At 49.0% G+C, this 25,060-nt stretch overlaps 2 protein-coding genes across 4 annotated transcripts in view; one reads left to right on the top strand and one right to left on the bottom strand.

The window, feature by feature from the left end:
* The window catches only part of ALOX5 (arachidonate 5-lipoxygenase), a 46,545-nt gene extending 35,892 nt beyond the window's left edge, over positions 1 to 10,653 (top strand). The window contains exons 8-14 of the mRNA XM_044240034.1: positions 5,215 to 5,418; positions 6,129 to 6,215; positions 7,667 to 7,845; positions 8,166 to 8,287; positions 8,674 to 8,774; positions 9,027 to 9,197; positions 10,240 to 10,653. Coding sequence (XP_044095969.1) covers positions 5,215 to 5,418; positions 6,129 to 6,215; positions 7,667 to 7,845; positions 8,166 to 8,287; positions 8,674 to 8,774; positions 9,027 to 9,197; positions 10,240 to 10,419 — 1,044 coding nt within the window. The 3' untranslated portion in view covers positions 10,420 to 10,653. The remainder of the gene's footprint in view (positions 1 to 5,214; positions 5,419 to 6,128; positions 6,216 to 7,666; positions 7,846 to 8,165; positions 8,288 to 8,673; positions 8,775 to 9,026; positions 9,198 to 10,239) is intronic.
* A 10,052-nt stretch (positions 10,654 to 20,705) lies between these two features.
* The window catches only part of MARCHF8 (membrane associated ring-CH-type finger 8), a 124,397-nt gene continuing 120,042 nt past the window's right edge, over positions 20,706 to 25,060 (bottom strand). For all 3 annotated transcript variants that reach the window (XM_044240031.1, XM_044240033.1, XM_044240032.1), the window contains 2 exons: positions 24,785 to 24,932; positions 20,706 to 24,360 (listed from right to left, as the gene is read on the bottom strand). In XM_044240031.1, coding sequence (XP_044095966.1) covers positions 24,056 to 24,360; positions 24,785 to 24,932 — 453 coding nt within the window. In that variant the 3' untranslated portion in view covers positions 20,706 to 24,055. The remainder of the gene's footprint in view (positions 24,361 to 24,784; positions 24,933 to 25,060) is intronic.

The following is a 25,060-nucleotide window of genomic DNA, read 5'->3' as shown; positions in this document are numbered from 1 at the left end:
AAAAACAAGAACTTAGGGCTTCCTGCCAGCGGTGGGAAGAGCTGGCCCCAAGCAGCAGGAAGGGCTCCCCTCCCCAAAATACACTTGACAGATTCCTGCTGAGCACCTGCCCTGGGATAACATACTACCCACCTTGCTCCCTCCCAGCATCCTGACCAGGGGCCCCAAGTCAGAACATCAAAAGGGGTCTGGCAGGTGAGGCTGTGAGATGAGCTACAGACTGAGGCCACCAGGGGACACCATGGAGGCTGGGGTCAGGAAGGGGCCAATGCTGCAATGCTGCCTTCTAGCACCCAGGGGTTCTTGTTTCTACCAAAGAAGATGGAAGAGAAAGAGGAGCAGTTCGGGTGAATGGAGGCAGGGGCAGAGCATCCTCTCTCCCACTCCCGACTGCTGCTTCCTCAGAGCACCAAGCACTCTGTGACCACTGGTGTGCAGACAGTGGGAAAGCAACACCCAGTACAGGACCAGGTGTAGGTCTGTGAAGAGGGCTGCTGCCTAGGGGCCCCTGTGGGGGACAGATGGACAAGCCATCTGCAGACTTGACTTTGAGCCAGCTGTGAACCGGGCGTTGAGTGCTGTGGGCGTAAGAACCACTGGTTTGCCCTGTGCTAACCCCATGACAAGACTGTCCTAAAGGTTAGCCTGCACAGTCCACAATCCCTTACCCTCAATTCTGAAATCTAAGAAGTCCTAAAACTGCTAGGTTTTTCAAAAGTGTGCACTAAATTCATTGGCAGCAAAACTTGCTCTGAACCAAAAGGAAAGACTGTTTAGAAGCTTCACCACACCCAGTGTGGTATGCATGTGTATCATAGAGAAGTACTGATGCATTTGATTGTAAAATAGTGTGTTGCCCCAGACCCGGTGTAGGGGGAGAAAGGTGTCACCAAATGAAGTATATGCACTGCTAAAATCCTAAAACTTCTGGATTCTGAGACACGTGGTCATCAGGGTTCCGGACTAGGACCAGGCTCAAGTTATATCATTGTCATGACAAGGCTCCGAGGTCAGGGACTACTGCCGTGAGTCATGTCCAGCAGAATAGAGGACAGACACAGGTGCATAGTCAGCATAGTGGGGCTTAGTGCCAGGCTGTCTGGCTCCAGAGTTCATGCTCTCCCAGGCTCCTGGTCTCGGGCACATCGTCCCCCAGAGGAATTCCTAGCCTAGCAGAGAGAAGCTCTGTGCTTAAGAAACTGAAGCTAAAGGTAAAGGGACATGAGATGGGAAAAAAGCAAAGAGGACTTATAGAGACCTGAGGAAAGGAGACGTTTATCAGTGGCAGGCACCCTGAAGCAGCCTGTCCTCCAGAGAATTCTTGGAGTGGCCTGGAGTCAGGGGCTTGGCTTCAGTCCCAGCTCTGTCACTTGCTAGCAGACGTGGGACCTTGGGCAAGTCACAATGTTCCTGAATCTCTTCCGTCTGTTAAAAATGCAACCTTTGCAAACTATGAAGAACCATGAAAATAAAACCAAAAGAATAATAAATCCAAACTTTGGTTCTTTGAAAGGTTCAAGAAAATCGAAAGAAAAAAACAAAAATATGTAAGATTAGGAATAAGACATAATCACAAGGGTGTTTGTTTTCTTTAAAAGTAATAGCATGGCATCAAATTTATAAAGTTGGAAGCAATGGGTAAAAACCTGGCAAAATATAAATTATGAGAAGAAATTGTAGAAAATAGGCCAATATCCATAAAAGCACCTGGGAAGCTGACTGAACGTCTAGTTGGGTGAGGGGCCCGGGAACTGAGCAGCTGAGCTCCAGCCAGCCTTTACCCAGCGGACACTTGCCGAGCTGTTTCACAGGCTTCAGCTCCAGATCTCGTTCTGGGAAGCCGGCATAACCTTCCTGCCGAGCACCCCAACAGGCAGACTCCCAAAGAAAGCTGAAGACCAATCCAAGTTACAAACACAGATTTTATTTTATTTTTTAAAGATTTTATTTATTTATTTGACAGAGAGACAGCAAGTGAGGGAACACAAGTAGAGGGAGTGGGAGAGGGAGAAGCAGGCTTCCCGGCAGGCAGGGAAGCCAGGGTGATGGGGCTCAGGGCCAGGACTGAGCACCCACACCACAGAACAGGTGTCCCCCAGCTGGAGGAGCACAGAATGGGACACTCTCTCCTAGAACAACCCTTCCGGGCCCAGCAGCCTGTCCTCTAGCGCCCGGTCCACAGAGACCATAGAGATGCAAGCCCTCACTGTTAGGGCATCACAAGCATCGCTCATGGCGGGAAAACAAACAAAAGACCATCTGAAGGCAGCAGAGGGTTGATTGAATGAAATCTCTTATGTCCAGACAATGAGCTGTTGCACCACCTTTAAAAGGAATGAACTTGATGTATCGCAGCAGACCTGAAGGGTTTCCACAGTGAGCTAACAAAGCAGAAGAAAGGACATCGGGCAGAGATCATCACATCTCCTCTGTGCAAACGAAATGTAGGAAGCGGCACACCATTGACAAGACAGTACTTGCGGGAGTGGGGAGGTGCAGAAGGACAGAGCTTCACCAGTGGAGTACTGGGATGGACTGGCTGGGGCACAGGTGAGCAAGAGAAAGAAAGGAGAGGCATTTGTTATAGCAGTGTTCGACTTATGGAACATTGAACAGGTTAATATGCACATACACAAAGAGCTGGATTATGAGATTATTTATTAATACGCTCTTCTGAAGTGACCAAAATTGTTTTTTCTAATCAGAAAAAAAAGAACTACTTTGTTAACCAAAACACAAATTTAAAAAATGAAAACAAGTTGTCCAGGGTACATTCTGGACTCCCACAGTGTCACTGAGCCTGGACAGAAGTGGGGAGGATGGGACGATGGGTAGGAGAGGGGAAGGCCCAAGCCGGCATGGCCTTCGAGGCCAGTGGAAGAGTTCCAGGAGGAAAGCAAGGGAGAGTCTGGACTGGGCAGTGAGAGTTGAAGAGAAGGGCTGAAGGCAGTGCCCAGGCCCCATCCCAGCTCAGATGTTTACCCACTGTTGTGGCTTGGGAGACCTGTGCAACCACTCAGAGCCTCAGTTTCCCCCTATGTAAAATGGACAGGAATACCTGCCTTGCAGGGTGCTGGTGAGGATTAAAAGAGACAGTACAGGCAGGGCCCCTCACAGCAGAGGGTGTCCTCAGCCACAGGGCCATGTTCCAGAGCATGACAGGCCACCCATGTGTTCTGGAGACCAGGTGCCCAGGCAGGTGTCTATGGGGCCAGGCAATTAGTAAAGAATGAATGAAACTCCATGGAGCGGAGCTGACTCTGGGAGGGGAGGGACAAAGTGGAGGGGGGCAGCCGTGGTGGGGGGCAGCCAGAGAGCGGAGCCAGTGGAAGATAAGGGAGCTGCAGGGCAGGGAGTGTGGGAGGGGTGTGACCACAGGGAGGGGCGGGGGCAGAGGGGCAGAGGGGCAGAGCGGGCACTGTTTAAAAAAAGGCAAGAGTGTTTTCTGGGAGAATGTTCAGAGTTCACAGACTTAGTTTTTGAAGAAAACCTGGTAATCCCAATTTTTATGTGAAATTCTCTGATAATTAGAAGTTGGCAACTAAATCTCATTAATAAACAAGCAAACATGAATAGTGTGAAAGTCAGACTGCTCTATCCTGGGTCAGCGGGACAGAACCGAGTCTCGAGCTGCTGCCACCCAGGGTCATAGAGCACTTGAGATGTGGTTAGTCCAACTTCTGTAAGTGCAAAATACATGCCTGATTTCAAAGGCCTAGATTGAGAGAAAAAAATGTTAAAATATCTCATTAATAATTTCATATTATTTTCATGTTGAAATATTTTCAAAATATTGGGTAAAACAGAATTACCAGAAGGTTCACCTGTTTCTTTTTACTTTTATTACTGCAGCCACCTGAACATTTTAAATTCCATATGTGGCTTGCACTAGATTTCTACTGGACAACACTATGTTCAAAGGAGAGACAGGGAAATTACCTTCCAAAATACTTACCATGACCTTAAGGAGTCCACTGGATTTGGCCCCTCCCCACAGTCCCCAACAGCTGTCCTCCTTGGTTGGTCACTGTGCAGCTACACTGGTCTCCGAAGGGCCTAAGGGGCAGCCCAGCTCCTGCCCACCCCAGCCCACCCCAGCCTGCAGTTCCTCCAGCCCAAATGCTGCTCCTCCACTCCAGATAATTCCTTCTCATCCTAAATGTTCACCCCTCCAAGGCTCCCTGTCTTCCTCCAAAAGAGGAGGTAATGACAGCGCTCGCATGACCTCACACTGTCAAGTCCAAAAGCTATGCAGGCTAGTGGCTGTTGTCATGGGCAAAGCTAGGGACCAAGGAATTGGTGGGCAGGGAGGGCCGAACATAGGGCTACTTCTGCAGAGACGACAGCGGCCAGATCATGGACTTTGGGGGCTTTCTTTTCTGGCATTAAGAGGTGACTTGTTTTAAAGAGGAGATTGACATAACATGATTTGCATTCAGGGAAAAAAAAAAAAAAGTCACCTTGGTCCCAGTGTGGAGTTGAAACTGGAAAGGCAAAGGCAAGCTTTGTTTCTCTGACAGGAGGCAGCTGGCTACAAGTCTGGGCTCAAGTGACAGGGACCTAGGTCACTGCATCCTGAGGACCTTAGAGCCCTGGAACTGGAGGAGCTACTGGAGGGCAAGAAGGGAAGTCAGGTGCACCAGCCCAAGCCTGGAGAACAGCAACATTAAGGGAACAAGGGAGGAAGGGAACATATGGGACATGGAAAAGCAGCAGTCAGAGCAGTGGGAAGAATCCAGGAGGGAGAGAGCAGGCAAGGGAGGTGAGAAAGATGGGGGCAGGAGTAGAAGAGCAGAGCAACACACTTTAAGCGCCTAAGCTGGTCATCTTAGTCACTCTGGGAGGTAAGTAAAGAGTGTGGCAGATGGTGGAACCAGAGCTCAGAGAGGCTCAGGTGCCCAGGGTCCTACAGCTAGTAGGTGTTGTCACTGGGGTGGGAAATGCAAACCCCAGACCCTCTGCCCTCCTCCATGATCCTCTCATGACTCCAAGACCACTGTTTAAGAAACGTGGACCCCACTGGGTGTGGTGAAAAAATAATGAATACTGTTTTTCTGAAAATAAATAAATTGGAAAAAAATAAATAAATAAATAAATAATCTTTTTAAAAAAAAAAAAAAAAGAAACGTGGACCCTTCTGGAATTTCCTGAGATGCCAGGCTTTCGTATATAGAACAAAATATTACCATGTATTTTCTTTCTCCAATGTATCAGCTCAACCAAATCCCAGGAGATGAAAACCCGATTTTCCTCCCTTCGGATGCAAAATATGACTGGCTTCTGGCCAAAATCTGGGTGCGCTCCAGTGACTTCCACGTCCACCAGACCATCACCCACCTTCTGCGCACACACCTGGTATCTGAAGTTTTCGGCATTGCCCTGTACCGCCAGCTGCCTGCCGTTCACCCCATTTTCAAGGTACGGCAAGCTCCCAGTGCCCTCAGCTGGTGAAGGAGGGCATGGGCACATGGTGGGGGGTGGCGGAGGGAGGGAGGCGGGGCCCTGACACCCCCACAGGGCTGGGGCCAGGAGTAGCCGGCAGAGAGGGGCCCTTAGGGATGCTCCGGTGGTGGTACTAAAGCTCTGAGGCTGCTGGTTCCTTGAGGACACGAGGCTTGGGCCTGACAGGGCCTCACTGGCCTGGGAGCAGAGGTTGAAGAGGCAGATGACGTCCGTGTGACCCTGGTCTGATCCCAGGTGCCACCATCACTGCCCTTCTCTTCCTGAGCCTCGCTGGCACTGACTCCTGGGACACGGCAGGCTCTGGGCCTGTTTCCACATCCGTGCGGCAGGCATCGAAGAGGACACCTGCCTCATAGGATTCCCGTCAGAACCAAAAGAGTTAACAAATTCCAGAGCTGAAAATACTACCTGGCACATAGTTCAGCTCTGTACAAGGCCTGGCTGTTACCATTTTCATCATTATCAGGTCGCTAAGCATCAAAGCGGCGGTCCCCAGGCCCCAGCAGCTCCCCTGACCTGCACCTCCTCCTTAGCCCTGGCATCACTCCTCCTCAGCGGACTGGGGTGCAGGGTGCTGGGGGTCTCTGGGGCACACGGGGGGTGCAGCCCTGGTCAGGAGGCCTGGCCAGGCCTTCTCTGAGGCCTTCTCCTGCTCCTCCCCGCAGCTTCTGGTGGCACACGTGCGGTTCACCATCGCCATCAACACCAAGGCCCGCGAGCAGCTCATCTGCGAGTACGGCCTCTTTGACAAGGTGGGCACCTCTCGTCCACCTCTGTGCAGGGCGCTGCCTCTCCAAACCTCCACCGCCAGCCCAGGTTTCCTCTCAGGAGTCAGGCATCTGGGCACCAGGGTGGCAGTGGGTGCCTGAGGAGGGTGGGGGGCTGGAGGTGCTCAGAGTGAAGGCTCCCCAATCTGGCCCTTCTCTATGGGTGACCTGCCCCCTCCCCTCCAATGCACTGTCTGCTTCTCTGCACTTCCTCACGTGGCCTGTGTCGCACCTGTACCCTCCTCCTTCCCCGTCCTCTGGCATGTGGCTGTGGATTCTGCCTTCCAGCCCCCACTCCTTCTCTCCTGCCCTGCTTCCCCATGGAGCACTACACCCACCCTCTGCACTTCTGGGCTCACACTCCTACCCTCCCCTCAGCTGGGTCTAACCCCTACTCATCCCTCAAGTTCTCCCAGGCAGCTCTTTGCCCGTTCTGACCCCTGAGGCTTTGCTAAGCCCGGAGCCTCCTAGCAGCCATTGCCCTGCCCTTCCTGCTCCTCTCCCAGCCCTGTTAGTGAGGCAGCCCGCTCATCAGTAAGGCTGAGCCCCCTCATAGGCTGCAGATAACCAAACCCAAGTCAAATAAGCTGAAGCTGGAAAAGAAGTGTATTCTCTCAAAACCCAGAACATAACAGAGGTGAGGGGCTTCCAACCCCTCCCAAAATGGACTCAGGGACTCAATAATGGCCCCAGGGGACAAATGCACTGGCTGGCACTCTCTTCTACTCTTTAAACTGTGCGGACCCCATTCCCCCAGTCAGGCTCTGCGGACAGGCTTTCCCCCACGGGAGGGGAATGGGACCTCATCCCAGGGAGCGCCAGGCTCATGTCCCCACGCAGGGACCATCCTCTCCCATCCAAACAAAGTCCAGGGAGCAACTCCCATCACTCCAGCTTGGGTCATACGACCCTGTGGACCAACGTGTGGCATTCCAGTACCCAAGTCATCCTTCACAAGTTCCTGTGGCCTGAATGCTCAGCCACCGTGTGTACTGGGATGGGGACCAGGATGCCTCCTGCGCATCTCTCCCACCCTCGCCTAAGCAAACACAGTCCCTCAACAGAGTTGTGTGGCCCTGGGGGCTGCTATCTGCCCCTTTCTTGAGCCCAAAGCTCAGGTCACTGCAGTGCTTGCACTCCAGGCAGCCTGTGCTCAGAACAAGAGCCCTGCCCTCCCGCAGTCCCTGCACACACCCTTTGGCTGTAACCCCTCGCATTAGATGGGGCCTCCCTAACATCTTCTGTGGGCTCCCTGAGTATTCTCAGAATTAAACAGCCCTCCTACCCCACCTGCTCAACCCCCAGGACATGGGCTTGCCTGTCCGCATGCCCGGCTACCCAGGCATCCTCTCACAGATCCTCATGGTGAGCTCTGGGTGAGAAGGCTGGCCAGGGGCGGCCAGCTTCAGCTCATGCTCTCTCCCCTCCCACTCAAGGCCAACGCCACAGGGGGCGGAGGGCACGTGCAGATGGTGCAGAGGGCCATGCAGGACCTGACCTACACCTCCCTGTGCTTCCCTGAGGCCATCAAAGCTCGGGGAATGGACAGCGCAGAGGATATTCCCAACTACTTCTACCGGGATGACGGGCTTCTGGTATGGGAGGCCATCAAGACGTGAGTGCCTGCCGGGGCCAGGGACCCAACCCACTCTGCAAAATGAGTAGAGGTCCTGCAGGAGGAGAGGACCAAGGCATTGATTGACAGGCCAGACCAGGGGCCTGGACCATTGGCTCAGCGGGCCAGGGCATGGCTCCGTTGTCAGGGCTCTGAGACAGAGGAAGGTATGTGGGTGGGGGCAGGAATGAGTGACCCGGGTCTAGATGTTAAGAAGTCACAGGGTCACCAGTGGAACCCTGCCCTGGGGCCCAGGGGCCCGGCTCTACAGATCCTGGCCAGGTCACCCACTCCTAGCTGGGCCCCTCCTCCTGAGCCAGGTTCACGGCCGAGGTGGTAGGCATCTACTACGAGAGTGACCAAGTGGTGGCAGAGGACCAGGAGCTGCAGGACTTCGTGAATGATGTGTACGTGTACGGCATGCGGGGCAAGAAGACCTCAGGTACAGAACGCCTCCAGTCTCCTCCTGGCAGGCTCTGCTCTTCCCTGCACCTCTGACTTTCCTTGGGCAGCACTGGCCCAAGGCATCCACCTTAACACCTGGTGCTGGGGCCAGAGCTCCCAAGAGACCCCTGCCCACCAGTATGTCTCATGGGTATACCTCAGGGACTTTCTGTAGCCACTGAGAACCAGAGCCGGAAACTTCAGGAACACTGGGTCATTGTCCCCTTCCAGTGTCTTGCCTATGCATGGGCCCCCAAAGTTCTCGTATGGGAGAAGTCAGGGACTGGGGGAAGGGCAGGGGGAGAATGTCTGTGGGTCATCGGTCCACTGCGCCCTCTGTCCCGCCGGGGTCGGGGCCTCAGCAAGCCCCTGGCTCTGCCCTAGGTTTCCCCAAGTCCATCAAGACCAGAGAGAAGCTGTCGGAGTACCTAACGGTAGTGATCTTCACAGCCTCAGCCCAGCATGCAGCAGTCAACTTTGGCCAGGTGGGCTAAGGCAGGGCGGGTCCTCTGGGCAGGACATTGCCAGAGTCACCTTACCTTGACTGCTGCTGATGGGCCCAGACAGAGCCGCCCCTCTTTCTAGTCTTTTGGGGCTGGTCTTGGTGATGGGAAGGAGGGTGGAAAGTGTCTGGGTGGTTGCTCCCTCTGTGGGGCAGGTAGGGGATGTCCTGCTGTGGGCGGGGGATGGCAGCTGGCTGACGAGGGGCCCAACCATGTCTGCGGCTGCCCCTGCAGTATGACTGGTGCTCCTGGATTCCCAATGCCCCCCCAACCATGCGGGCCCCACCACCAACAGCCAAAGGCGTGGTCACCATCGAGCAGATTGTGGATACTCTGCCAGACCGTGGCCGCTCCTGCTGGCATCTGGGTGCAGTATGGGCACTAAGCCAGTTCCAAGAAAATGAGGTGAGCAGGGGAGACATTCTGCCCCCTCTAAGGGACGGGTTGCCCAGATTTAACCCATTCCTCCCTCTCAGGCCTTTGCGATTAAGGGCTTAGGCTAGACACCTGTTCTGACTTCCAAGGCTGGGGGTGCCTAGGGGGTCCCAGGCCTGTGCTTGGATGGAGCTTGGGGTGGGGGAGGGGCAGGAGAGCACAGGGATTCTGCTCCACTGGTGACCACCCAGAGGGGACAACTGGGTATCCTGCCAGACACTCCCATGCACATACACCTTACTGAACCTAGTGTCAAAGCTGGGTATCTCAGACACAACCCCATGGCATTAGCTCAGTGTCACACAGAATGACAGCCAGTTCAACCAGCCCCAGACCCATGGGCATTTTAGGGGGTGCTGAGGTTGCTTTGGGGACTTTGCTAATGTCCCCACTGACTCACTACCATCATTGTATATGTGTCTTTGCACAAGTGTTCAGGAGGGCCAGATGATGTGCTCCTCATAGAGGAATTTCTGGGTCAGAGACCATTGAGACCGATGTGTCCACAAACTAATCCCAAATCCCATCCTTTCTAGCCCTGGCTATGAAACTTTCCAGTTTTAACAATCTCATAGTTTTGAAAAAAAAGATCTAGTTTTGATTTGGAGACATCTGTGTGAGTGTGGAAATGGGCACAACACCACAACAGGGCCTGGCGGGGGCTGCCCCAGGCTGGAGAGGCTAGCGCTGGCCCCCGTGCTCCCGCTGCCCAGAGCCCAGACAGGAAGGCGGGGGCACCTCGGAGGACAGGGCCCAGCAGGAGTGGACTGCTGCCCATCCGCATGCCATAGCCCCCCTGCGCCTGCACCATCCCACACAGGGCAGCTGTTTCTCCCATTTATCTGAGACCCCAGACTGGGGGCATTCTTGGGGTACTCTCAGCAGGGGGTGGAGAAGGGGAAATGAGCACATGCTTCCTCACTTCCCCAGGGATGGTCTCTGGGGTTGAGACAAGGCCTGTCAGTTTGCATCACCTCGGCAAAGATTAACCTGTCTATGTTTCGGCCCTTAGCTATTCCTGGGCATGTACCCAGAAGAGCATTTCATCGAGAAGCCTGTAAAAGAGGCCATGGCCCGATTCCGCAAGAACCTTGACACCATCGTCAGTGTGATCGCCGAGCGCAACAAGAAGAAGAAGCTGCCGTATTACTACTTGTCCCCAGACCGGATTCCCAATAGTGTAGCCATCTAAGTGGCCACCCGAGCCAGGCTCACGTGCAAATGGCCAGCTGCTCGAAGCCGAGCTCAGCACCCAGACTCCAGGCTGCTCAGGTAGGCAGGCCCACAGGTGGCCCCCAGGCCAGACCTCCTGGCCGCTTGCTCTCCAGAGACTGCCCCGGCTCCTCAGGGCCCAGGCTGACTGGCTTCAAACCAAAGGCTTCCAGGTTGGGCCATGTTATGCCTCAGCTTCAGTGCATTTTCCAGTTTGTTCCTCAATCTTTAGTGAATCCCATACTTTGACCACAGTGGGCACACGGCAGGGACATGTCCTATACAGAGCAGGACAATGTCGCTTCCTGCCCTAGGCCTCGCTCAGCACTTCTCCACTGGGAGCGGTGAGAAGTCAGGACCAATCTGCTCTTGCTGGGGGGCGTGGAATGATTCTCTTCGATTTATACTTCGTCCAATTTCCTGCATATAGTAGATGCCCAAATAAATCCTTATTGAATGAGTGAACTGGTTATCCTAAAAGTAAAGGAGCACATTTAAAACAAACATCTGCCTGCATGTTATGTTCCAGGCACCCCAAACAGCTCACATCCCCGCTCACGACCGAAAAAAAAAAAAAAAAAAAAGCCATAATCACTGTGATTCCATCTCGGCAAAAGCTCCACCCACCAACCCCACAAAGCCCAGTCTAGACAGAAGGTGGTTCTTCCTCTTCGTTCCTCAGAAAGCTCCTACATTTTCTTCAGAACACATCCTTAATATCGTCCAACCTGGGGAGGCATCTTTGATTCTCATCTCTACCCACCACCACCCCTCCAGGCCCAGGGCTTTGTCCGAACCTCTGTTGTTTTCTTCCCACATGGTCTCTCCCTTGGACCCAAAGCCCATGAAGGACAAGGAACTCACCTTACTTGTGGCACGAGGCACCAGCCTGCTGCTCTCTCATTTCCCTCCTACAAGGCACCTGGCAGGTTCTAGGCACTATATGCGAGCTGCAAGAGAGGACTTAAACTGACTTGTAAAATGCATTTCTTTCCCCACACCCAAGAAGCAGAGCCAGCCCTGAGCCTGGGCATAACGATCCTTTATGTCCTCCTGTACACACTTACCCAACCTATACCCCCAGCTCCTGGCTTCAGAATCAGATCACCAGGGCCTCCAGAATTTCTGGAAGATGTACCCAATGTGCTAGGTCAGAAACTCAAAGTCTAGGTCAAAGGCTTCCACTAGGGCCAATAAAGCATGGGAGAGGTCATGCAGGAGAAGGCTCCTGAAGCCACAAGTCCCTCTGAGGAAACTTGAGCACTGGGATGGGGACTAGAGAGAGTGAGGCCTGGACATTTACTTCCCCGGACTCCCTACATCCCTCTGAGAACTGCCCACACTGATGAGTGACCTTGGTGGTGGACTCCATAATCTTACGGCCGTGGTAAAGTCACTCATTCAGCTCCATGTTCCTGCGAGGGCCAATGTACCAACCTTTAGAAGCTGCGAGGCCGTGTGAGCAAAGGAAAGAAGAGGAGCAGGCAGGAGTGATGATGCAGGCCTGATCCTGTGGGTACAACCAGGGAGGGAAGGAAGATCTGGGTAGAATAGACTCCAGACCGCAGGGCACCTCGATGAAAGCCTCACTCAGCTAATGTGGAGTCCTCAAAAAAAAGTGGCCCATTACAAAAATCTTACATCAGGCAGGAAGGACAAAAATGGCCTTGGCATGAAGGTCACAACAGATCCAAAGCTGTGGCAGCTGGAGCTATTGGTTAATTATGTTCTCTGCAGCTGGCCCTTAGCCTTGCCCATTCCCCCGCAGCTGGGTATTTAGTAGCACACCGCAGCATGGCTAAAGACAGGGAAAACCCCACTTCTGTGCACAAACTCTGTCTAAACCTCTGGCTGACCCCTAAGCCAAGCATGCATGTGGCCAGCTGCAAATAGCTCAACCGAGGATCAAACCACTAAAGCGAGATTTGTTAAACAGTTTTCAGTCTCAGCTCAACCAAGTTAACTGCTTGCTTAAAAAAAAGTCCTCTTCAGAGGAATGGAAGAGAACTCAGGATCTCTACAAAATGATATTCACAATACCCAGGGCACAATCCAAAATTATTCAACATAGAAGGAAAATGTGACCTACTCTCAAGGGAAAAGGCAACCAAGAGAAACTGATCATATATGATATCACAGATATTGGAATCAATAGATAATGATTTCAATGAAGCTTTTATACCTGTGCTTTGTGGGTTAAAAGAACTATATTACCAATTCACGAAAGGATAGGAAATCTCAGCAGAGAACTATACATGGTAAAAAAGAAGAAGAAGGGAGGGAGGAGTCAAGATGGCGGAGAAGTAGCAGGCTGAGACTACCTCAGCTAGCAGGAGATCAGCTAGAGAGCTTATCTAAAGATTGCAAACACCTGCAAATCCATCGGCAGATGGAAGAGAAGAAGAACAGCAATTCTAGAAACAGAAAAAGAAGAAGAAGGAGAAGAGAGCAAAGAGGAAGAAAAAGAATCATCATCAGATGGAAATTCTCTAAAATATCTGGATTCTCTAAATTCTCTAAAAATATCTGGAAAAAGTAATCTAGCAGAACAGAAGACAAGAGAGCAAGGAATCAGTGAACTTGAAAACAGATCAATAGAAATGATCTAATCTGAAGCAAAAAAAGATTTTTTTTTACATGAACATCAGAGATCTATGGGACAATATCAAAAGGTTTTACATACATGTCATTGGGAGTCCTAGAAGGAGAGGGGAGGTAAAAGACGATGGGGCAGAGCAAATATCTGAAGAAATAAAGGCCAAAAATCTCCCAAATTTGGTGAGAAACAAATTTATAGCTTCAAGAAGCTCAGCCAAACCTAAGCCCAAGCAGAATAAATACAAAGAAAACCATACTTCAGAGACAAAGAATTAAAGAGCTACACAGAATTCTATAACCAGAAAAAATATTTCTCAAGTATGATAATGAAATAAAGAAATTTCCAGGTACAATAAAATAAAGAGAATCTATTGCCAGCAGATCTACAAGAAATGCTCCCATGGAAACTCAGATCCTCAGGAAAGACAGGGCAGTATCAGATTGGTAAATATTTGGTAAATGTAAGAGACTTTCTCCCCTCCTCCTTCCGTTAAAATAAATATCATTATTTGAAGCAAATATATAACACTGTCATGTGGTATTTATAATACATGTAAACACAACAGGAAGATAGCATCAAAGACAATGGGTGTTTCAGGCACATGGTTTCTACATCTTCTATCAAGGGGTACAATATTAATTCTAAGTAGTTTGTGAAATTGTAAGTAGGTAGATTATAACCTCTAGAGCAACCACTAAAATAATATAAATAAGTATAGCTAAAAACCGAGAGGACTTAAAATGGAATTCTAAAAATCTACAAATAATTTAAAAGAAAGGAAAAAAAAAGAGGAACAGAGAAACAAAAACACAGAGGACAAATCAAATAATAAAATGCCAGGCACAGAACAAACCATATCAGTAATTACATCAAATACTTTAAGGATTAAAAAATCCAGCTAAAAGCAAAGATGATCAGGATAATTTAAAATTCAATACCCAACTACATGCAATATACAAGACACAGACTTCAAACACATAGCAGCGTCAAGCAAATATTTTAGGTTTGGTAGGCCGCATACAATCTGCTGCACTTTTAATTGTTTTTAATTTTTTTGAGATTTTACTATTTTTTTTGGCAGAGACACAGCAAGAGAGTGAAGGCAGATGATTAACTAAGCCAGCCAGGTGCCTCTGTTTTACAACTTTAAAAGGTTGTTTTAAAAACTGCAGCAGGCGGCACCTGGGTGGCTCAGTGGTTAAATGTCTGCCTTTGGCTCAAGTCATGATCCCAGGGTCCTGGCCCCACATCAGGCTCCCTGCTCATCAGGGAGTCTGCTTCTCCCTCAGCCTCTGCATCTGCTCCTTCCCCCACTTGTGCTCACACTCTCAGTCTCTCTCTTAAATAAAATCTTCTAAAAATTAAATGAATTAAATAAAATTATAAAACACTAACTCAAGAACTTTACGAAAATTTGCCAAGGGCAGTGGATTATAGTCTGTCAGTCCTGGTATGAAAAGATAGATAAGCGGGCGCCTGGGAGGCTCAGTCAGTTAAGCGTCTGCCCTCAGTTCAGGTCATGTCCCAGGGTCCTGCTCAACTGGGAGCTCAATCCTTCTGCCTCTTCCCCTGCTTGTGCTCTCTCTCTCAAATAAAAAAATAAAATCTGTTCAAGATATGTCCCCAAAGGCAAAGGAATCAAAAGTGAAAATGAACTTTTGGGACTTCATCAAGATCAAAAGCTTCTGCACAGCAAAGGAAACAGTCAACAAAACAAGGAGGAAACCCAGAGAATGGGAGAAGATAGTCGCAAATGACAGTACAGACAAAAGGTTGATATCCAGGATCTATAAAGAAAAACTCAAACTCAACACACACAAAACAGATAATCATATCAAAAAATGGGCAGAAGATATGAACAGACACTTCTCCAATCAAGACATACAAATGGCTATCAGACACATGAAAAAATGTTCATCATCACTAGCCATCAGGGAGATTCAAATTAAAACCACATTGAGATACCATCTTATACCAGTTAGAATGGCCAAAATTAGCAAGACAGGAAACAACATGTGTTGGAAAGAATGTGGAGAAAGGGGAACCCTCTTACACTGTTGGTGGGAATGCAAGTTGGTGCAGCGTCTTTGGAAAACAGTGTGGAGATTCCTTAAGAAATTAAAAATAGAGCTTCCCTATGACCCTGCAATGGGTATTTACCCCAAAGATACAGATGTAGTGAAAAGAAGGGCCATCTGTACCCCAATGTTTATAGCAGCAATGGCCACAGTCGCCAAACTGTGGAAAGAACCAAGATGCCTTTCAGCGGATGAATGGATAAGGAAGATGTGGTCCATATACACTATGGAGTATTATGCCTCCATCAGAAAGGATGAATACCCAACTTTTGTAGCAACATGGACGGGACTGGAAGAGATTATGCTGAGTGAAATAAGTCAAGCAGAGAGAGTCAATTATCATATGGTTTTACCTATTTGTGGAGCATAACAAATAGCACGGAGGACAAGGGGAGATGGAGAGGAGAAGGGAGTTTGAGGGAAATTGGAAGGGGAGGTAAACCATGAGAGACTATGGACTCTGAAAAACAACCTGAGGGTTTTGAAGGGGTGTGGGGTGGGAGGTTGGGGGAGCCAGGTGGTGGGTATTAAGGAGGGCACGTATTGCATGGAACACTGGGTGTAGTGCAAAAACAATGAATTCTGTTACGCTGTAAAGAAATTTTTTAAAAATTTTAAAAATATATATTTCCATAAAAAAATATAAAGAAGATTTGTGAATGGCAAATAAGCACATGACAAGAAGCACACAAAAAGACACTCAACACCATTAGTCACTGGGAAAATGCAAAAGCAAATTAAAAGCAAATTACAACTACGTATCTATATGAACAGCTAAAATTCTTACATTTTAGGTTAGTGACTGACAACACCAAATGTTGCAAGGGTCTGAAGTAACTGGAAGCCTCCCACCTTGTTGGTGGGGATGTAAAATGGTACACCTGCTTTGTGAAAATGTTTCTTTAGTTTCTTATAAAACTAAACATCTCTACCCTCTCTGAACCAGCATTTTATGCCTAGGTATTTACCCAAGAGAAATGAAAATGTTTCCACAAAAATATATCTTAACAATTCTATTCATTATGGCCAAAAACTAGAAAGAGCTCAAGTCCCCAACCATAAGAAAATGAAGAGACTGTTATATTTATACAGTGGAATATTATTCAACACAAAACAGGAATGTGCTGATACGGGGCATAGACAAAACTCAAAAACACTGTGCTGACTTAAAGAATGCTACCCACGGAATGGGAGAAGATATTTGCAAATGACAGTACAGACAAAAGGTTGATATCCAGGATCTATAATGAACTCCTCAAACTCAACCCACACGAAACAGACAAACACATCAAAAAATGGGCAGAAGATATGAACAGAAACTTCTCCAATCAAGAAATACAAATGGCTATCAGACACATGAAAAAATGCTCATCATCATTAGCCCTCAGGGAGATTCAAATTAAAACCACATTGAGATATCACCTTACACCAGTTAGAATGGCCAAAATTAACAAAACAGGAAACAACATGTGTTGGAGAGGATGTGGAGAAAGGGGAACCCTCTTACACTGTTGGTGGGAATGCAAGTTGGTGCAGCCTCTTTGGAGAACAGTGTGGAGATTCCTCAAGAAATTAAAAATAGAGCTTCCCTACGACCCTGCAATTGCACTCCTGGGTATTTACCCCAAAGATACAGATGTCGTGAAAAGAAGGGCCATCTGTACCCCAATGTTTATAGCAGCAATGGCCACAGTCGCCAAACTATGGAAAGAACCAAGATGCCCTTCAACGGATGAATGGATAAGGAAGATGTGGTCCATATACACTATGGAGTATTATGCCTCCATCAGAAAGGACGAATATCCAACTTTTGTAGCAACATGGATGGGACTGGAAGAGATTATGCTGAGTGAAATCAGTCAAGCAGAGAGAGTCAATTATCATATGGTTTCACTCATTTGTGGAGCATAACCAATAGCATGGAGGACAAGGGGCGTTAGAGAGTAGTAGGGAATTTGGGTAAATTGGAAGGGGACGTGAACCATGAGAGACTATGGACTCTGAAAAACAGTCTGAGGGGTTTGAAGTGGCGGGGGGGTGGGAGGTTGGGGTGCCAGGTGGTGGGTATTACAGAGGGCACAGCTTGCATGGAGCACTGGGTGTGGTGAAAAAATAATGAATACTGTTTTTCTGAAAATAAATAAATTGGGGAAAAAAAAAAAAAAAACCACATTGAGATATCACCTTACACCAGTTAGAATGGCCAAAATTAACAAAACAGGAAACAACATGTGTTGGAGAGGATGTGGAGAAAGGGGAACCCTCTTACACTGTTGGTGGGAATGCAAGTTGGTGCAGCCTCTTTGGAGAACAGTGTGGAGATTCCTCAAGAAATTAATAGAGCTTCCCTACGACCCTGCAATTGCACTCCTGGGTATTTACCCCAAAGATACAGATGTCGTGAAAAGAAGGGCCATCTGTACCCCAATGTTTATAGCAGCAATGGCCACAGTCGCCAAACTATGGAAAGAACCAAGATGCCCTTCAACGGATGAATGGATAAGGAAGATGTGGTCCATATACACTATGGAGTATTATGCCTCCATCAGAAAGGACGAATATCCAACTTTTGTAGCAACATGGACGGGACTGGAAGAGATTATGCTGAGTGAAATCAGTCAAGCAGAGAGAGTCAATTATCATATGGTTTCACTCATTTGTGGAGCATAACCAATAGCATGGAGGACAAGGGGCGTTAGAGAGTAGTAGGGAATTTGGGTAAATTGGAAGGGGAGGTGAACCGTGAGAGACTATGGACTCTGAAAAACAGTCTGAGGGGTTTGAAGTGGCGGGGGGGTGGGAGGTTGGGGTACCAGGTGGTGGGTATTATAGAGGGCACAGCTTGCATGGAGCACTGGGTGTGGTGAAAAAATAATGAATACTGTTTTTCTGAAAATAAATAAATTGGGAAAAAAAAAAAAAGAATGCTTACACAACAGTGTGAGCTCCATGACTTCACTAAAATTAAGCTCCAGGACAAGCTAAAACCAAAAATCAAAACTACAATTTTGCTTCGGAAGGTATGGGGACAGTGGTGGCCTGGGAAAGGGCATCGCAATTTTCAGGACTGAGATAATGTTCTGTATTTTAACACAGAACCTATGGTTTGGGGTTTCACAAGTATATACATCTGCCAGACTCATCAGATGGTACACTTAAGGTTTATACATTTCACTGTATGTAAATTTTTCCTAAGAACAAAAAGAACCATAAACACATGTTGAATTGTAGCTAACAATATACATTACAAATTGAGGTGGGGTAAAGTATACACTTCCGGTTGCAGTCCACTCTGAAAGGCACTCAAAAAGCAAGGTGATGGAAGGACAGTGTAATGAACAGAAGGAAATATATAGTAAAGCTTATACAGCAAAATGCTAACTGTAGAATCTAGGGTACATGAAATCTCACCAGGCAATTACTTAAAATTTTGTATTAAAATTTTTCGTAATAAAATGGAGAAAAAAATGAAGAGCCAGTAACATCAAACCAGAATTAATGTTCTTGGACCAGAAAAAGCACCTATGATTTAATGTAAAACATACCCAAAAAGCCCAAGAGAAATGGCCAAGGCAGGGAAATTCACTCAAGCAGACACACACAGTAAACAAAAGACGCTCAATCTCATTTATCCAAGAATGCAAAGTAAAACATCAATGATAAGAGAGAAGGCAATCATTTTAGTAGCAATTTAAAAAATACCTCCATGATACAACCATATATGGAACTTAAGTACCTTTACCCTTTTCTCTCTTTCTAGGAATTTGTCTTTCAAACCACTCCCCACAGCCACACACACATGTGCGTGCACATACAAAGATAAATGTCATGGATGTGGACTTCAGCCTTGTTTCTAATATCAAAATTCAATTAAACATCCTTATCATTGCAGTCACGGGACTGCCGTAAGCAACACGCATTTCCCAGATCTTTCAGACACGTGGAGAGTATGTGACGCCTCTACCGCCTGACTACGGCCCAGAACCCCCGCCTTCCTGGGACCCAGCGCTGGGCTCCTGCTCAAGGCCTTTCCCTGAAAAGGGGCTGTTTGATGTTCTGTCTTTTTTTTTTTTTTAACCCATGCTGACCGCTTTGCTTGTTGCATGCCTGCCCCTCCCCTCGGAATGATTAGTCAGACATTTCATCTTTTCCAAAGGGACCAGCCACTCCTGGTCATCTAGGTAGTTCTACTATAGTGCCGGGCTCACCCTCCTCCCACCAGCCTGACACCCCAAATGATGAGCGGCAAGTATGTCACTATGCCACTGAATGGGGCTAGAAGTCTGTTAAGGTTTCTTACAAAACAGGAGGCTGGCCTGCGTGTAGTCTGCCCTCCCCCCCGGAAGTGTGCCAGGCCCCAGCCATCACCCCATCACTCTGTGGCTGCTGTAAAAGGGCAGAAAGGCCTGGGGACAGCAAGGTCAAGCCTGTGTGCAACAAAACCCCACTCGGCATCTCTTCGGCCACCTCCCCAAAGCAGAGAGGCTCCCCTCGGGGAGCACCCCTCACCTCACCTTTTCACCCATGATTCCTCTTTCAGCTCCACTCTCCTCACCCCTCCAACCACTAGTCAAGCACTCCCTCCCTCACATGGGCACATACCTGTTCAGCTCCTCCGTGGTCACGTCCTCCTCCAGAGGCCTCGGCAGCTCCCGAAGTCAGGCAAGGACACTTGGCAGAGTATCCTCCCGCTTAGTTCCCAAGTCTCCTGGCAGTCACTCCAGTACCCTTAACTGGTGGACGATTCTCTGGGCTCACCTAGAGAACAGTACGTACAGGGCAATCCTGGCCTCCGTCTTCACCTTGGGCACACAGATAAAGGCAGGTGCCTGCCCTCGGCACACACAGCCCTGTGAACGGTTTTCAGTCTCAAGGCAGAAGGACCTAGGACACCACCATGACTCAGGGAGGCCCCATCAGAGACTGGGAGATACAGCCAGGCTGAGCTATGGCCAAAACCTCCCTGGTTCTCCTATTCAGCAAGGCTGTGGCTCAGTAAGTTTTTTCAACAGACAAGGGGAATTAGGCAATAATCACCTGCTCCATGGTCACATCGCCAGACACACCCTGAACTTGAATCTGGCTTCTCGCAGGGTACGGAGTCCAAGTAGAGCCTGGATGTTTGAAGCAAGCACAGCTGTGTGAGCTACTTCTGTCTTCACTCCCATGCCCGCACACTCTCCCGAACCCAACCCCTCCCCACCAACCAACCACCAGTGTCTGGGGGAGCCATCCCCCCTGCCTAGGAAAACAGATACCTCCAGAGGTTGCGTGATTTTCTTCCCCAACGTGCAAGTCAGAGGATCAGGGAAAGGAGAATGAGAACCACTGGAATGCCTGCCGACGTTCCCAGCCTTCTTGCAGGAAAACACTTTCATGGCAAAAATCCCTTTTTAAAGAGATGCTTTATTGCTGCAATTAGACCCCCATGTATAACACAAACAACCCCCCTAGAGAATGATTCAAGTAATACTGAGAAACAGTGAACATACACAAAAGGATACGAAACCAGACATTCAGATAACTAGAAACTTCACAAGTTAAGAAAATCTTCCAATGTGAAGTGCCTTTTAGAAACTACACCACACATGCCAGTGTAAATTTGGTTTTTATTAACAATCAGCTTTCTATAAACATTGCCTGTAAATAGGTGAAGAGCTGCACAACTTAATTATGTCCAAAACAAAGATAAATGCTTTTACTTCCCTGTGTTCCCGTCCTTCCTTGGGCTGGAGAGGGAAGCTGCATATTCCAATCAGATTCAAAAGGGAAAGTATTCAAAAAGTGTCTTTGCCTCGGGCCAAATGCACAGCATCACGGCTCCTGGCCCTGTGGTTCCCAGGGCCCCTCCAGCCCTGCAGCCAACCCACCGGGCAGCAGCAGCAGCCCCAGATGTGCAGGCCCTACCTGAGGCTTTGGAACTGGCCCACTGCCTGTGGCCTGCAAGTCTGCAATCAGGTGGGCACACCAGCAAGGCTGAAAAGCAGACCCATAAGACTGGAATAAGAGTGGAATGAGGCAGAAAAGGAGGAGACGGAAGAGGCCTTTGATAGTTTCCAGAATTTCTTAAAATCAACTCCGGCGCAAAAACTAAGTTCCTGCTGGCAGCCAAAGTTGGAAGTGCTTGGGCCAACTTTTGAGGGAACAGAGGCCAAATCAGAGAGGGCTGACTGGCAACACCCAGGAAGCCACTTCCCTCTCCTCCTGGCCTGGCCCCGCAAGTACCAGCCTCCAGGCCCTGAGACCACCAGCTCATCCCACATTTCTGGTTCAGCCAACTGTTGTCTGCCCACCAAAGCCACGTGCAGAATAAGGGGAAACTGGGGAATAAATAACCCCCCCCCCCAAAAACTCGAAGGCAAGGTGCTACGACTAAAGGAACCCCCTGGCAGATCCACTGTGCCCACTAGATGGCAGCAGAGCACCACCTTTCCAAAGCTTGGGCCTCCAGGGTCCATCTCTGGGGGTTGGTGATTAGAGCAGAGACGGAGAATGGAGTCAGAGGTGCTCAACTAGAACCTACGAGAAAAGAAAAAGGCAAGGGAGCATGTGTGTGCCATCCCAGGCGAGTAAAGAAAGATGTGGGATGGACCGTCCCCAGTCAGAAGGCTTTTTTTTAGGACCTTGGTGGAGGTGATGAGATGGTATTAGGCCTTCCTGAAAAGAAGTGAGGGTTTCACATGAGAATTTGGTCAGGCACGGGAGCAACACAGCAGTCATGGGTTATAAAGGCACCTCTGCCATAGGGGGTGCCAGCCATGACAGGTGGGCTGCCCAGAGGCTGTCCCTACCTAAGCACACCTTCCTCTCTGCGAGAAACCTAGTGACTTTCAAGTTCAGTGCAAGGGGTTCCATCAGGGACAGGAGAAGGAATCCCATTTAAAAATCAATCCCAGTCTTCACATGACTGCTCATCTGTAAGAGGGCAGGGACAAGGGGCCTTCCCTGGGCAGCTCCTAAGGGGCACAGGCAGGGCCGGCCCAGGACTCAGCTCCCCTGAGTGCAGATACTGTGTAGCTACCGGCCATCCCCAGGCTGAGAAGGGGTGTGGGTAATTGCACTTTGGGGCACAGTGAACACGGGCACGGACTGGATGCAGCCTGGGAGGCGGAGAGAGCGAGCAGGCTGACCTATTTTTCAGGGGATGGCCAGAGGAAGGCCACAGTGGGGCAGCTCCTTAGACCAGGGTCCGTGATGCCAACAAATGAGACACAGGATGGGAAGAGACGGCAGGACAAAGCTACCCTCCCCCAGAGCTTAGCTGCACTTCAGCCTCCTCGAGGCTTTCAAAACAAACCAGAGCACTTCCACTCTGAAAGGCAAAGGGATCGTCTTGTGTTTGCTTCATCCTCTTAGCAGGACAGCAGAGTCAGCTAAGGTTCAGGGGACTGAGGGCAGGACCCCCGGGCACCCTTCCCCTCCGAGGAGGCTTACACATGCAGAGTCGCCTGGAGAGTAAGTACCCGGGCACGCTCGTGTTACACTGCAGACCCTCCTGGCCTGTTTTCCTGGAGTTGACTCCTATTTTCCTGGTGAAGTGAAACTCATTTTTAAAAACAGAATTTTAAGCAGACTTTTTAAAGGGACAAAGGCCATTTGATGGTAGTGATTTTGGTTTTGTCTTATGAAAATGGTACAGGAAATAATCCCTGATGACAGAACGAACTGATCACAAGAATCCTCTCTGTGCAGTCCAGTTAAGGCGATAAATGGGTAGAGGTATGGCTGGGGGCAATGACCATGGGCCATGGCAGTTTGCTGCTCACTCCTGGCCTTCATCCCAGAGCCAGCCCGTCTGTCTCTCTGCCTGGGCCAGCGATCCACAGAACCTCCCCCGAAGCAGAAGCCGTCCAAGGTGGCAGGCACCCAAGGAGCACCCTCTGGGGCCGCGCCCCAGGCCAGGGCAGTGCACACTTACTCTTTCAGTGAAGCCTCACAAACTGGAGAGGTTTGTCTGGAAAGGAGTCATTTTTAAATATTCAGTTTTGTTCTAATTACTCGCTTGCTTCCTTTCGTTTAGATCTCACAAAACCTTCTTTTTCGAAGGTGACCAAAAAGAAATGTTTGGGGAAGGCCCGTGACATAAACACTTGTCATAAAATAGGCTTGAAACCATAAGAATTAGGCTCAAATTGCCATGCGGCATCCATTAATTCCCATGAAATGTTAGGAAAAAGCCTCCGATCTGTTTGTCCTTGCTTTAGAGCCACAAGTCCCTTTTATGGACACAGAGTAGATGTCAGGTTTCTTAGAATATATAAGGCAAAGAGGATTTTAGATCTATTATAATGTAAAAGAGATAATGAAAGGAAGGCTTCTAAATGAGACGCTCTTTTAAATGTCAATCCCACTGGACACACATATTACAAAATAAAGATTCTCTTTTTGTAAAGTGCTGTTTGCTTAGTGAATCACTCGCCACCATGCAGAGAGCACCACAGCCCCGTCTGCTCAGGTAAACGGTCAGTGGCAGCACTGGCAGAGGGGCTCGGCTCCCCACGCTCTTCTTGGGGAGGAGGAAATCCTCTCATCATTGCTAGACATTCTCAAACACTCTATGCCAGGGTAGGGACTGCTGCCAACCGGGAGAGGCCAGGCTTGGAGGCCAGGGTGCCACCCTGCTCCTGCTCTTCCCTTGGGTTTGGCATTTTATTCTCTCATTCTGCTCATGGGCCAGAACAGCCAGCAACCCATCACAGAGCATCACGGGGACCTCCCTTCCCACGCAAATGCTGGCAGAAGTGGAACCCGGCCTTGCACAGCCAACGTGAGGGCTTCCCAGAAGATTCACTAAGGAGGGTTTAGAAAAAGAGAAGCCATTAAAACAGTCACCTGCCCGGTCTATGCTATTAAAAGACATAAGAAAAGGTACACAATTGGCAGTAAACAATTTCCTTCAGCTGTTCTTCGATGCCTAGGAAAACTACTCCTCCACAAAATCAGACATGAACGATTTCTGTTCCAGTGTCTTCAGGTTCTGTCCAACAAGAAGAGTTTGTGTCAGAATGACAGATTCCATGTCCATCTTTATTTTCAAAGTTGGCTTCTGTTAGTGCAGACTTTTCACAAATATTCTTTTTGCTTGTTTCTGGACAGTTCTGAACATAGATTACTCTGTTATAAGCCTTGAGTCTCTTCCATAATTGCACGTACACTTTGCACTGAACGTACATAAAAAGAAGTCCGCCGGTAAAGCCGATGGCCACAACCACCAGTTTAGTCCAAAAGGGCCACTCTAGGATTCCTGGAAGGGGAAAAACCTGGTTAGCCTATCCACAGACCTAATTTAAGACCTGAAGTAAATAAAACACAACTTCTGACCTTCACATAACCAATGGAATCTTTACTCATCAAATCCTGCTTCATCATAAGTGGGGAGGCAGAGGGTGTCCATTCTCTTATCCTGCTGCTCTTCCAGGAGATTCTCTTTTTCTCTTCTCCCTGATTGATCTCTTCTGACTGGGTTTTTTAAGAAGTGCTCACCACAGCAAGAGAAACATCCAAAAAGGATGCTTGGTGCCTCTTAACTGATGCCCCCACTCCAGAAATCCAGATATTTGAAGCCTGACTTAAAAACTGATCTGGAACGATGCCCCAATCCTAAAACCCCTGTGTGTTATCCAGGATGTCTACGCTGCCCTCATCTTTCACCCTGAGCACATACATACCTGTTGCCTGTCCGTGTTTGATCTCCTCGGTGGTACGGTCAATGAGCACATACAAGGACCAGACCACGCAGGTGATGGCGATGACATGGAACGTCACCGAGCACATGATCTTCCTGCGCTCACTGGCCGTCATCTGCAACCTCTCCCACTGGAAAGACCACACACAGAGCATGAGGTGCAGGACCCCAATGGAAAGGGCAACAATGGGGGTGAGAGCATTGTAGATGGGTAAGATTGGCTTTCTTGCCCCCCCCCTTTCCCCAGACTTCATGAATT

Source organism: Neovison vison, chromosome 2 (assembly GCF_020171115.1).
Source record: "Neovison vison isolate M4711 chromosome 2, ASM_NN_V1, whole genome shotgun sequence".
NCBI lineage: Eukaryota > Metazoa > Chordata > Mammalia > Carnivora > Mustelidae > Neogale > Neogale vison.
Note: the sequence above shows the minus strand (reverse complement) of the source record. Positions and strands in the feature narration are given on the sequence as shown.